At 31.5% G+C, this 13,553-nt stretch overlaps 1 protein-coding gene across 2 annotated transcripts in view; it reads left to right on the top strand.

Moving 5' to 3' along the window:
• Nucleotides 1-4,176: 4,176 nt before the first annotated feature.
• LOC132939440 (titin) overlaps nt 4,177-13,553 on the top strand; it is a 41,140-nt gene continuing 31,763 nt past the window's right edge. For both annotated transcript variants that reach the window (XM_061006599.1, XM_061006597.1), the window contains exon 1: nt 4,177-10,913. In XM_061006599.1, the coding sequence (XP_060862582.1) occupies nt 4,348-10,913 (6,566 nt within the window). In that variant the 5' untranslated portion in view covers nt 4,177-4,347. The remainder of the gene's footprint in view (nt 10,914-13,553) is intronic.

Genomic DNA, 13,553 nt, shown 5'->3' with positions numbered 1-13,553 from the left:
ATCGTGTATGGTTCACCACGGCAGGCCCCCGCAGCCTATCAAGGCGTAAGTTCGTTGTTGGACATCTAATAAAACCAATAAATATATTATTAAATATTTTTGCTATTTGGGCTCGATGTGTGTAAAATAAGGTCAGGTTCCCCTCAAGAGCGATCGTCGAGTAGGCCATCCTATTCATCATCTGGCCACCTAATGCAGTAGTTATAGTTGGACAGGCCAGACGAACTGCACTATAGCTGTCATGACATCGACCCAGCAGATTGCAGTTGTAATACGCTTTCATTCATAAAATTAATTTAATAATAATCTGAGTCAGTAGGACGATTGTACAACCCAACTATAGTTGACGGAAAAATATAACGAGTGGGAAGTCCTATTCTCATATGCATACTACATATCAGTACTTACTGCTGCAGTATACTCATGATTCATATATGGCTATATACTATAATATACATAATACATGTATGTAATCTATACAACGATATTGTGGTTCGCGTGGGTGGATATTTGCAGGTCACATATATTAGTAGGACGAGGGGCAGAGGAGAGATTAAAACGTACCTATAAGTGTTACCTACGTAGTACGTAACCGTTGAGGCCCCGAGGGTCAATAACTCCCCCAAGTCTCTCCAACCACTAATCGCCTTATAGTATAGCTGGTGTTTATAGTTTGTCACTGCAACAAGACGTACGCAAAATAATGACATATAATATTATACTGACGTTGCGACTCTCGTGTATTCGTGCATAATATTATGCCACGCTTTGCGAAGAACAATTTACCCGGAAAATCGCAAACAGCAAACCAATCGCAAACAAGTGCAAAACCTTCATAATATCTATAGTAGGTAGGTAACGATTTCAACTGGAGATCGAGGAGCAGACCGCCGCTTTTTAACGCGATGGAAAAATCATGTTTTCGCGGTTTGTATACAATGGCTATAGGTAATAATATTATAGTGTTTGAGAGATTGCACCGCGCCGAACACAACACAATATACTATTATTGTATATTATATTATTTTGATCGCTGCAAAAACCTCCAAATATGGTCAATCGTGGCGTTATGAAAACATTGGAAACGTTAATCAGACTTTATATTTATATACATATTACGTGCATAATATAATATATACCGACGCAGAGCGCGCGTGTGCGTGTATTTAGGTACATAGGTTCTCCTTCGATTTCCATTTTGGGTATGTCTTAATATCTCGCGTATTCGCGCCGGATAAACCGGCTGCCTACGTATATCCCGCCGTCCTGCGGAGGAAGGCTGCATCATCGATATTTATACGAAGATTTGAGTGGGAGTGCCTTACATGGTCCGGAGAATCGGAGAAGGAAATCGTAACGCGTGCGACCGGTTTGGTACGACGGGCACGCATAATATAACAACAAAATATAATAATATTATTGTGAAAAATCTCGACCGCACAGTTTTCATCGTAATATAGGTATACCTACGGAATTAGATAGGTATGTCATGTATATAAAATATAATAGTAGAAAATAATTTTTGGAGGCACAATATATATAACTGAGCCTATAAAATATTATATAAAACGAAAAATAATGTTAAATTACTATATTCTGCCGAGACAAGAGTTCGTAATCCCCCAAAATACCCCTCTCCCACCACCACTATTTTTATTACGTTGAGTACAACGAAGGCACATCATTGTTGTTGAGAAAGTATGCATTTTATTATGTTGTGTACGGTGTACCAAATACCAATACGCCTAAAACGAACTTACGTATTAGTATAAGTCCTACTTTTCGTATTAGAAAAATGAGTGATGCGTTGACTTAAAAGTTAACATTTTTTATTTTGTTTCAATTTTCTATTTGCTTATTAAACTACTGTAACGATGGCAACAGTAAATAATTTAAGAAATATACTCATGTCAGCAAATTCCCAAAATTAATATTTTTAAAAAAGTTATTACGTTCCAAAATAATTTAATCAAAATATTCTAAAAAATAAACTTCTTGAGTTATATAAATGTTTTTACCATAAAAATTGTTCTCATAATCCGATTCACAAATTGGCTATTTTGAATTTATCCAAAAATATTTTAATTAAATTTAAAATTTTTTATTTCAGTATTAAAAATTAAAATATTTTTTTGTATATTATTATACGTGTAGCGCGAGTGACTAAAAATTATATACATAAAAAAAAACTTTTTGAATATAGCGAAAGTTATGGCATTTGTCAGATCTCGGTGGGACACTGTATAATAATATAATAGCCATCGAATAAAAAAAATACACTTTCTTCACATTTATACGCATTTTATAAGTACCTGTTATTCGTTTTTAAGTTACATATAATAATTTTAAAACGATAATTATTTATGGGTATGGTTGTTTTGACTTTTGTTTAACTTTTGCACTCATTAATGGAAACATTCTTTTGTTTGGTGACAATATTGATGTACATTTGTTGTTTTAACGACGTGGTTTTTATTCGTATATTATAAAATAAATAAACTAACAAATACATTATTTAAGGTTTGTCATACCAAAAACCTACCTAATCCAATCAATAAAAAGAGTTGAAGATTATGAGATTTTAAATTATTTTTCATAGACTTAAATAATTTATGCTATGTCTTAAAATAATGTGTCCTTATGACCAATAATGTTCTACTAGTAAATTGGACATAATTATAATTGAATTAAAATGCTTAACATGCTTGTGCCATTTATACTATGACGTATAGGTATATTCTTTCATCTCTTTGGACCTCGAAGTAATTCTAAGAAGTATGTACAGTACCGGTGATCTTATTCTCGAAATATTATTTGTATGGCTAAATACGGTTACCTACTTATACCGACTACACACAAAAGTACAAAACAAGTATTCATTGCAAGCAGCATGCCAGCCTCTTATAATTTTCAAGAAAATAAACTATAATATAGGTAATGCCAAATAGATAATATTATATTTAAAATATATCCACAATATTTTGAATTTTTGAAGCATTATATATATTTATTGAATTATTATTATTATTATTTTCAATGCTTTGGAGGCTCATATAATTTAAACATCAAAATAACGTAAAAGTATAAGTTTTAATTAACACAATATTATCATTCCATGTATGTAATAAATGATATTATTTTATTTATTATATATTATACTGTTTAGCTATAAAGTGATACTTTATAAATAAAAAAAGGTTACAAATAATAAGAAAATTGAATAATAGTGTACTAAAACGTCTAAAACACACGTCATGTGATGTGATAATAGAGTAATCGATAAAGAAATAATAATAATTTTTAAAATTTAAAGATAGGTACGTATACCTATTTAAAATAATTTTAAGTATTTAATACTTAGTTTTTATTTTAACAGTATCTATGTAGTCTGTACTGTGTTGTATAATTTAGTATTAAGCTGTTATATAGGTATATTTTACGAATGTTTAATAATACGTTTTCATAATAAGTGCACGATTTCATAAATTGTATTTTTTTTTATGGATACACGAATTGTTTACGAGTTGTCTGCCAATGCTTTATAGGTAAGTATTTTAAATGCACGAACTAATACAATCATTTAAAACAATTTAAATTGTTTTATGTTTCTATAGCTATACATTACAGATACACATCAACAACTAAAATAACAAAGTCTATCTATGTACTGAAATATGTGCGCAAATACTAATACCAAGGAATTAAAATACGTATATAATTATTAATACTCAACATAATATATTCACGGTGTATAACGTATTTTTATATAGGTATTATTTATTATATTAGCCATTGATTAATTATATTTTGTTTCTGACGAGAAATGCGAGTATAATTTAAAATAATAAGTAATAACTAACGTATTACGTGTATATTTCTAACGATTAAACACGAATCGTTGATACTTAGAAAAAGTAAAACATGAAGTATTATCAAGTTCTAAATGATAAATTTATTTAGTTCAAAAAATAAGCGACTATTAGAGATGAGTAAGATAAAAAATTGTCATAGGTAGTCGGCGTAGGACGAAACTGGTTTAAGAGAGTTGCATTATAATAGTGTAGTTGTGGAGGTTTGTGAAGGCGTATCCCACTTACTGCGGGCCACCTCTTCGATTCTCGAAGCACAGCGTTCAGCGAGATTCTCGTCCGTCAGTTAGTAGTCGAATAACGCTGTACTCATTCGCTCTGTTGTTATACTGTTTACTTATTATTTTTAATATTAATATTTTTGTTTGTGCGATCGTTAATGTGCGTCGAGTGTTTTTTTGTAGCTATTGCAGTGCTATAAGAATTGTTAAATTATTATTTGTTTAATTACTTTAAATAATAATAATAATTAAAAAAAATGTTTAAATCTACAAAAAAAACCAAAGACCCCACAAAAAATCGAGCTGTAAGTGACACTGCAAAGGTAAGTGAAAAAACTATTATTAAGAATGAAAGCTCGACGGTGGTTCCGAAACAAATGTTCAGCAATAGGGTAGCTAACGAACAGCCATTGAACGTAAGCGGTAAAGGGCGCAGTTCAACGCCACATACCACGAAAAAGACGTTAGTCAAAGGCGTCGTATCTAGGCAGGCTGCAGAATCATCATCCACGGCTTCAATTTCAAAATCACTAAGCTCGTCTTCCATAAAAAAGACTACAACTGGTAAAAGCATTAAGACCATCACCACCGTCGATCAAGATGGCAATATCCATACGACCGTGGAAACGGTAGACGACATACCACAATCGACCACAGAAACCACTACCGAAGAGTCGAACACCGCAGATTCGGCCAACGAGTATGCCGAGTATGCCGACCAATATTCCTTTGAAGGTGCCATAGAAACGCCAGAGGGATTGAACTCGCCGCGGTACTCTACATCAAATCGCCTAACTTCGTCGCAGAACTTTGAAAATGAATCATCGTCGGTTGATCAGTCGATGTCTACGGAGACCAATTATAATACCGTTACCTCACACGTTAGTTCCGAATCAAAACAACTGTTGGACGCAAATGATACAATACAACACGAAAATACAGTAAGGTCAGTAAATGGGAAATTAATTAAATCTATAGATGATATGTCACGTGATAACTCAAATTATTCATATCCACCAAATATTAGCGGACAAGTCGATTTTACAGACACAATGATTAATACAAATATAAATTCATCCGAAAATAAATTGAGTGCTACCCAACTTGACGAAATAAAAAGTTTTAATTATGGTAGAAACCATCAACAAATAAATAACGAATCAATAGAACTAAAATCATCTGCGAATAATTTAAATTTATTAAGTGATTTTAAAGAAAAAACATCTACTTCACGGGACTACGAAAATAAAATTTCTAAAGATATTGTTGATAGCCAAGATATAAGTTCGGGATTAACAGTAAAAATGGTCGGTGGAAAATTGATAAAACAATTTAATACACCGTCAACATCTAAACAATCTCAAAATATCGTGAATACTAAAGAGACGGATATAACATACAATGTGGATGGTAATAAACAACAGTATCAAAATAACGTAAAAACTTCATTTGAATCAGATATAATTGATCAAAATATATCTACCGATAAATCTAATGATTATAGTTCTGAGATGTTCATAACACAAAAATATATACCGATATTTTCAAGATCAAATCAGGAAATTGATGAAATAACGTCATCGAGTAATGAAAATTCAAAAACATTTTATGATAAAACTAGTAAAATTGATGATTCCAGGTATCAAAATAATACTGAATATAACTCAAAAGATTTATTTGGAAAAAATAAAAATGTTGAAAATGACGGCTTAACAGTACGCATGGTTGGTGGGAAATTAATTAAATCTTTTAAAGAACCGACAAAAACCCCCAAAAATGTATCAAATATCTCAACGTCAAGTAATATATCAAATAGTGACATTTCATCCGGTGATATCACAACATCAACGTCCTTTATTACAAATGAACAATCATCTATTTCGAGTTCATTTGGAGAAACAAGTAAATCAAATTCAAAAACTTCCAGCTCTGTATATCAAACTGCAGACGAACAAGATACATTTAAAAACCAGAAACAGCCAGATTTAAAAAATGAAAAATTTGTTGATAATGTCGATGATGAAAGTTTGAGGGTGCGCGTAGTTGGTGGAAAATTAATTAAAACTTTCAATGAGCCAACAACGTCAAAAAAAAATATAATTGATGTGTCAAAGTCAAGTAACATTTCTAGGGATATTTCTTCAAGTGATATTACAACGTCTACATCATTTTCAACAAACGAACAAACTTCAGTTTCAAGTTCATTTGTAGAAAACGATCATTCTAATTTTAATACTTCAAAATCAATGTATCAATCAGTAGACCGACCAGATGAAACTAAACACATACAACGGCCAGATACTAAGAAAGAGAAATCTAAACCAAATAAATCGGTTGAAAATGTCGACGAAGAAGGATTGACAGTTCGCGTAGTTGGTGGAAAATTAATTAAAACTTTTAATGAGCCAACACCATCCCACACAAATAATTTTAATGTTTCTAAATCTAGCAATATATCAACTAGTGATATTTTGTCTGGTGATATTACAACGTCTACATCCTTTATTAGTAATGAACAATCATCACTATCAAGTTCATATGGAGAAACTGATCAATCAAATACAAAAACGTCTAATTCTGTAAATCAAAAACTCGACCGACCAAATACATTTAAAAACAAGGAACAGCAAGAAGTCAAAAATAATAAATTCAAATCTGAACAAATTACTAATAATGTCGACGAAGAAGGGTTGAACGTTCGTATGGTTGGTGGAAAATTAATTAAAACTTTCAACGAGCCAACAACATACAAACAAAATAATACTGATACATCGAAATCAAGTAATATTTCAACTAGTGATATTTCATCAAGTAATACTACAACATCTACATCGTTTTCTACGAATGAATTAACTTCGGTTACGAGTTCACATGTAGAACGTGATCAAACTAATATTAACGCATCAAAATCTTTGTATCAAACAACAGATCGACCACATGAAACAAAAAACACAAAACAGCTGGACAGTAAGGAAGATAAATCAAAACAAAAAAATCCATGTAAAAATGTCGACGAAGAAGGCTTGACAGTGCGTATGGTTGGTGGAAAATTAATAAAAAAATTCAATGAGCCAACGCCATCCAAGAAAAACAGTTTTGACGTTTCTAAATCAAGTAATATTTCATCTAGTGACATTTCTTCTGGTGACATCACAACATCAACATCATTTATCACAAATGAACAGTCGTCGTTTTCAAGTTCATTTGGAGAAACTAACCAATCGAGCATAAACACATCAAAAACATCGAAGTCTGAAAATGAGAAACCTGATGATTTCAAAAATAAGAAACAGCCAGGGTCAAAAAAAGACATGCCTAAACAAATAACTACAGTTGATATTGTCGACGAAGAAGGTTTGTCTGTACGCATGGTTGGTGGAAAATTAATTAGGACTTTCAAAGAGCCAACTCCTTCAAAAAAAAATACAACTAACTTTTCGAAGTCAAGTAATATTTCAACTAGTGATATTTCATCAAGTGATATTTCTACATCAACATCCTTTTCTACAAACGAACAAAGTTCACTTTCGGGTTCATATGTAGAACGCGATCAATCAAATCTTAAAGCAACCAAATCTTTGTATCAATCATCAGATCATCCACATGAAACGAAAAACGCGAAATCGGCGGACACTAAGAAAGATAAATCTATACCAAATAAATCTATTGAGAATGTCGACGAAGAAGGTTTGTCTGTACGCATGGTTGGTGGAAAATTAATAAAGACTTTCAAAGAGCCGACACCATCAAAAAAAAATACTACTGACATGTCTAAGTCGACTAATATATTAACTAGTGACATTTCATCTAGTGATATTTCTACATCAACATCGTTTATTACAAATGAACAATCGTCGTTTTCTAGTTCATTTGGTGAAACTGACCAATCGAGTATAAACACATCAAAAACATCGAAGTCTGAAAATAAGAAAACAGATGATTCAAAAAATAAGAAACAACCAGAGACTAAAAAAGACTTATCTAAACCAATAACTACAGTTGATATTGTCGACGAAGAAGGTTTGTCTGTACGCATGGTTGGCGGAAAATTAATAAAGACTTTCAAAGAGCCGACACCATCAAAAAAAAATACTACTGACATGTCTGAGTCGACTAATATATTAACTAGTGACATTTCATCTAGTGATATTTCTACATCAACATCGTTTATTACAAATGAACAATCGTCGTTTTCTAGTTCATTTGGTGAAACTGACCAATCGAGTATAAACACATCAAAAACATCGAAGTCTGAAAATAAGAAAACAGATGATTCAAAAAATAAGAAACAGCCAGAGACTAAAAAAGACATGTCTAAACCAATAACTACAGTTGATATTGTCGACGAAGAAGGTTTGTCTGTACGCATGGTTGGCGGAAAATTAATAAAGACTTTCAAAGAGCCGACACCATCAAAAAAAAATACTACTGACATGTCTAAGTCGACTAATATATTAACTAGTGACATTTCATCTAGTGATATTTCTACATCAACATCGTTTATTACAAATGAACAATCGTCGTTTTCTAGTTCATTTGGTGAAACTGACCAATCGAGTATAAACACATCAAAAACATCGAAGTCTGAAAATAAGAAAACAGATGATTCAAAAAATAAGAAACAACCAGAGACTAAAAAAGACTTATCTAAACCAATAACTACAGTTGATATTGTCGACGAAGAAGGTTTGTCTGTACGCATGGTCGGCGGAAAATTAATAAAGACTTTCAAAGAGCCGACACCATCAAAAAAAAATACTACTGACATGTCGGAGTCGACTAATATATTAACTAGTGACATTTCATCTAGTGATATTTCTACATCAACATCGTTTATTACAAATGAACAATCGTCGTTTTCTAGTTCATTTGGTGAAACTGACCAATCGAGTATAAACACATCAAAAACATCGAAGTCTGAAAATAAGAAAACAGATGATTCAAAAAATAAGAAACAGCCAGAGACTAAAAAAGACATGTCTAAACCAATAACTACAGTTGATATTGTCGACGAAGAAGGTTTGTCTGTACGCATGGTCGGCGGAAAATTAATAAAGACTTTCAAAGAGCCGACACCATCAAAAAAAAATATTATCGAAATTTCAAAATCAAGTAACAGTAACAATGTAATTAGTGATAATTCTTCAAATGATATTACTACGTCATCATCGTTTATAACTAATGAACAGTCATCATTTTCAAGCTCATTAGGAAAAACTGACCAATCGGATATAAAAACTTCAACGAAATTCAAGTCTGTAAATAAAAATACTGACCAATTAAATGAGTCAAAAAATAAGAAACAGCCAATCGTGAATAAAGACAAGTCTAAACCAATATCTACTGTCAATATTGTCGATGAAGAAGGCTTAACCGTACGCATGATCGGCGGAAAGTTAATTAAGAATTTTAAAGAGCCAACACCGACAAAAAAAACTATCACTGATGTGTCGAAGTCAAGTGATATTTCAACTTATGACATTTCTTCAAGTGGTATTACAACGTCAACATCGTTTACTACAAATGAACAAACTTCGGTATCAAGTTCAACTGGGAAAACTGATCAGTCTAATGTAAAGACATTTAATTCTGTGTATAGAATAGACGGACCAGATGAAATAAATAACAAGAGCCAGCCAGATGCTAAGAAAGAAAAATCTAAACCAAATAAACCTGTTGAAAAGGTTGACGAAGAAGGTTTATCTGTGCGTATGGTTGGAGGAAAATTAATTAAGACTTTCAAAGAGCCAACACCGTCCAAAAAAAATACTACTGACGTGTTGAAGTCAAGTAACATTTTAACTAGTGATATTTCATCAAGAGATATTACAACGTCAACATCGTTTACTACCAATGAACAAACTTCGGTTTCAAGCTCATATGTAGAAAGTGATCAATCAAATATAAATAAAATATCAAAAACGTCTAATTCTACAAATCAAAAAACCGATCGACCAGATGTTACAAAAAGCAAGAAACGACCAGAACCTAAAATAGATAAGTCCAAACCAAAAACTACTGTTGATAATGTTGACGAAGAAGGCTTGTCGGTACGCATGGTCGGCGGAAAATTAATTAAAACTTTTAAAGAGCCATCTCGAAATGTTGTAAAAAATACTTCTAAATCTAATACATTAAATACTAATTTAAACAGCCAACGTACTAATGTAAATGTAGATACTAATTCTCAAGTTTTAAATACAACTTATATTATTGATGAATCATCATCAAATAATGAAGTAATAAAGACCGTTAAGACTAGTAATGACAGTAGTACAACAATCGTTGATGGGAAAACCGTAAAAAGTTATAAAGGACCCGAGAGGTCTCCACGGAAACCGAAATCTGATGTACCAGATAAAACGAATGCAGACGTTATGCCTTTTGATAATAATTATAATACGTCGTTAATCGATACTAAACACGTTCATGATGTATTTTATGACGTTTCCGAAGAATCTTACATCGAGTCTCGACAGTTTTCGGAGCAATCTATAGTTCAAGATTTTCAAGTAACATCGAATACATCGGAATATTATCCCGAAAGGCCTGCTAGAAATAGGGATGTAAGAGATAACATCGTTGTTCAAGATATCACCGACTTCGTGTCTATTTCAAATCATGCAGAAGTTATAGAAAATAGAAAAACTTCCGAAGTGGTGTTTGAAAAATCAGTAGTGAAAGGGATGACCGAAAATTATGAAAACCGCGTATCTTCGTCGAAAAAGGTCCAAGAAAATAAAGTAGACAAAAAGTCAAGACACCAAAAGGAAATTACTGCAACCCCGAAGGAACAATGTATTTGCGAAATTTGTACCTGTGGGTAAGTCAAATCAAACATTTACATGTAAATAAAATATTATAATGATACAAAATAATTACTAACTCAAAGTAGGTATGTACGTTTTAAAATCATTTTTTTTTTTTTTTGAACTTAAAGTCTTGAAACGTTAAAGAAAATGAATTGTAAACATTCGAGTACACCTAATCGAGTATGATGATGTTTACTATAATTTTTTTGACATGTAGACATTGTCCCTGAATTTAATGTTTTAAGTTTTTGATTATTGAGGCATTTAAACCTTGAATTATTCAAGCATTTAGTATTGCACATATGATGCTAATTTATAAATAAAAAAATAATAAGTTCTCAGAAAAACAGAATTTGCTTTTTATAAATATTTTTTTTTAGTGTCAATTAGGTAACAGCTAGGTGCTAGGTGTTGTATGCTATTGGCATTATCATATTCTTACATTTGCCATCAAATTGATAAAATTGATGTACACAAAGTTATATTTAATGAACACCTTGACATCTTGACACTACTGTGTTGGAGTATTTAAGTATATTGATATAGATTTTTAATCAGGGTACACCCTAATATATTAGAGTAAAATGTAAATACTTAAAGTAATAATTATAGGTATTATATATTATGTTAATATGTGATTTATGAAAAATTATTAAAGTATCTTTTTGAAGTATTATACAAGCGATGATGGATACATACACAAACAGTATAAATATAATAAATCATAAAAATAGAATATTTAAAACTGTTTGAATTGTAAGTCTTTTAGGTATACAGTGATTATCAAATAATAGACGTGACAAATTATATATTTAATGTAATTTGAAATAATAATTATGTGGGTTAGGCATTTTTCACTCGTTGTGCAAGACTTCAATTAACGTTCGCATGATCTACAAAATATTTTATTATTTAGTTTTTGCTAATGTATACTAATGTTGTATCTACTACCTACCTATTCTTTTGAAATATAAATATTTTTTTTTGCACTGGGAACTGGAACAGTGCGTACACAATTTGTTAGTAAATATATCTGCCTTAAAATAAAAAACAACTGAACCAATAGAGGGTAAGAAAAAAGAACTTAAATTTATTAACAAATGCACTGAAACGTCATTAATTCGTGTTTCTAGGGACAGTGAAAAGACGTGTAAAAATTAATAAATCAATGTTTTGTTTTTCAAATTTTTATCTTTTATTTTAATTTTGCGATTTATATCAGAATATTTTTTTTTAAATAGTCATTTAAATAGTCAAATTATCATCAAATACATTTTTATTGTTAATACAAATTTAGATGAACCTTTAGATATATGTATATGTACGTCTTGACGACGCACATCACTACGCTCATATAAACTTTAAAAGCGTATTATTATATACATTTAAAAACCTATTTGTTTAGTAGGTATTTGATATTTATAATAATAATGTTTTTAGGAGAGTACATTTCAGAATGAAAAATAATAAATATTGGTTGTCATAATATAAATTAAAACCATTTGTAAAAATATAGTGTTATACAAGCTATTAAAGCTTTAGAAAAAAAAACAAACATAATTCCAATATCATAAAAATTGATTAAGAAAGTTATCTAGTTTAGCCACATACTGATCATTCCGTAAGTAGGTACATTATACCTTTAGAAAAAAGTTTACGTACCTATTACGCAGAATCCGTTATTAACTTAATTTTATCGTAATTCATTATTGTCCAGTACCTACCTGCCTCACGAATCACGATTATTCAATATGAGAAAGTAACATAGTAAATGTTCGCTGTAAACAAAAGTTACTACGGACAGTATGGTTGGATACTATGCCCTTAGGCTTACCACATCATGACGTCCGCACATAGGTACATCTATGCTAATTTGTGTTTATATTTAAATTAGTAATGCATTTATAATTGTCCATGTAGCAGTTATGCAGGAATCGTTAGTTTCGTTTGCAGTTCGACCGTTCTTCCGACCGCGTATCCGAACCGATAGTACGGTATACATGATGTATAGATACCACAGTTATGTACCTAGATAACCGTGGTAGGTGCCTATAATTATATTATATTATGTATGACAGTAAACCTATTTATAATATTAACTCCCCGTAAAAAATAATCTGCGCAGCAATTCGTAAATGTTTATTTTTTTATCTGTCCGTCAATCCAAATCTGCAATAAAAAAACGGTACCTACCTACCTATATGGCCAGTTTTCGTTTAAAAATAAACACATATAATATTATAACCCCAAACGTAATAGGTAGGTGTGTGTATAACTATCGTCTGCGTTCCGTAGTAGGTATACACGCGAAACGATCATAAACGGTTAACACGTAAATGGTAGGTATATACATGTATTATATTACGTCATATAAAGCGAATAGCGATCAATTCTCTCACGACGCGCCGCAAGAAAGTTTACGAACATTATTATTATTATTATTATTATTATTATTAATGATAATTAAACTCGTTTTATTCTTGCGCGTTTCCCGTCTCCAGGGATCCGGTGGCGATTTTTCATCCAACGTACTCGGCACCGTTGCCAATTCGACTCCGATTGTCGACGGCTTATTTACGTACCGTCGCTCGTCAATATTTGCGTACATACAATGAATTAGGAGACGCAATGTTGATTTTCGCACGAGACAC

Source organism: Metopolophium dirhodum, chromosome 2 (genome assembly GCF_019925205.1).
Source record: "Metopolophium dirhodum isolate CAU chromosome 2, ASM1992520v1, whole genome shotgun sequence".
Classification (NCBI taxonomy): domain Eukaryota; kingdom Metazoa; phylum Arthropoda; class Insecta; order Hemiptera; family Aphididae; genus Metopolophium; species Metopolophium dirhodum.
This window is presented reverse-complemented; position numbering and strand designations above follow the sequence as displayed.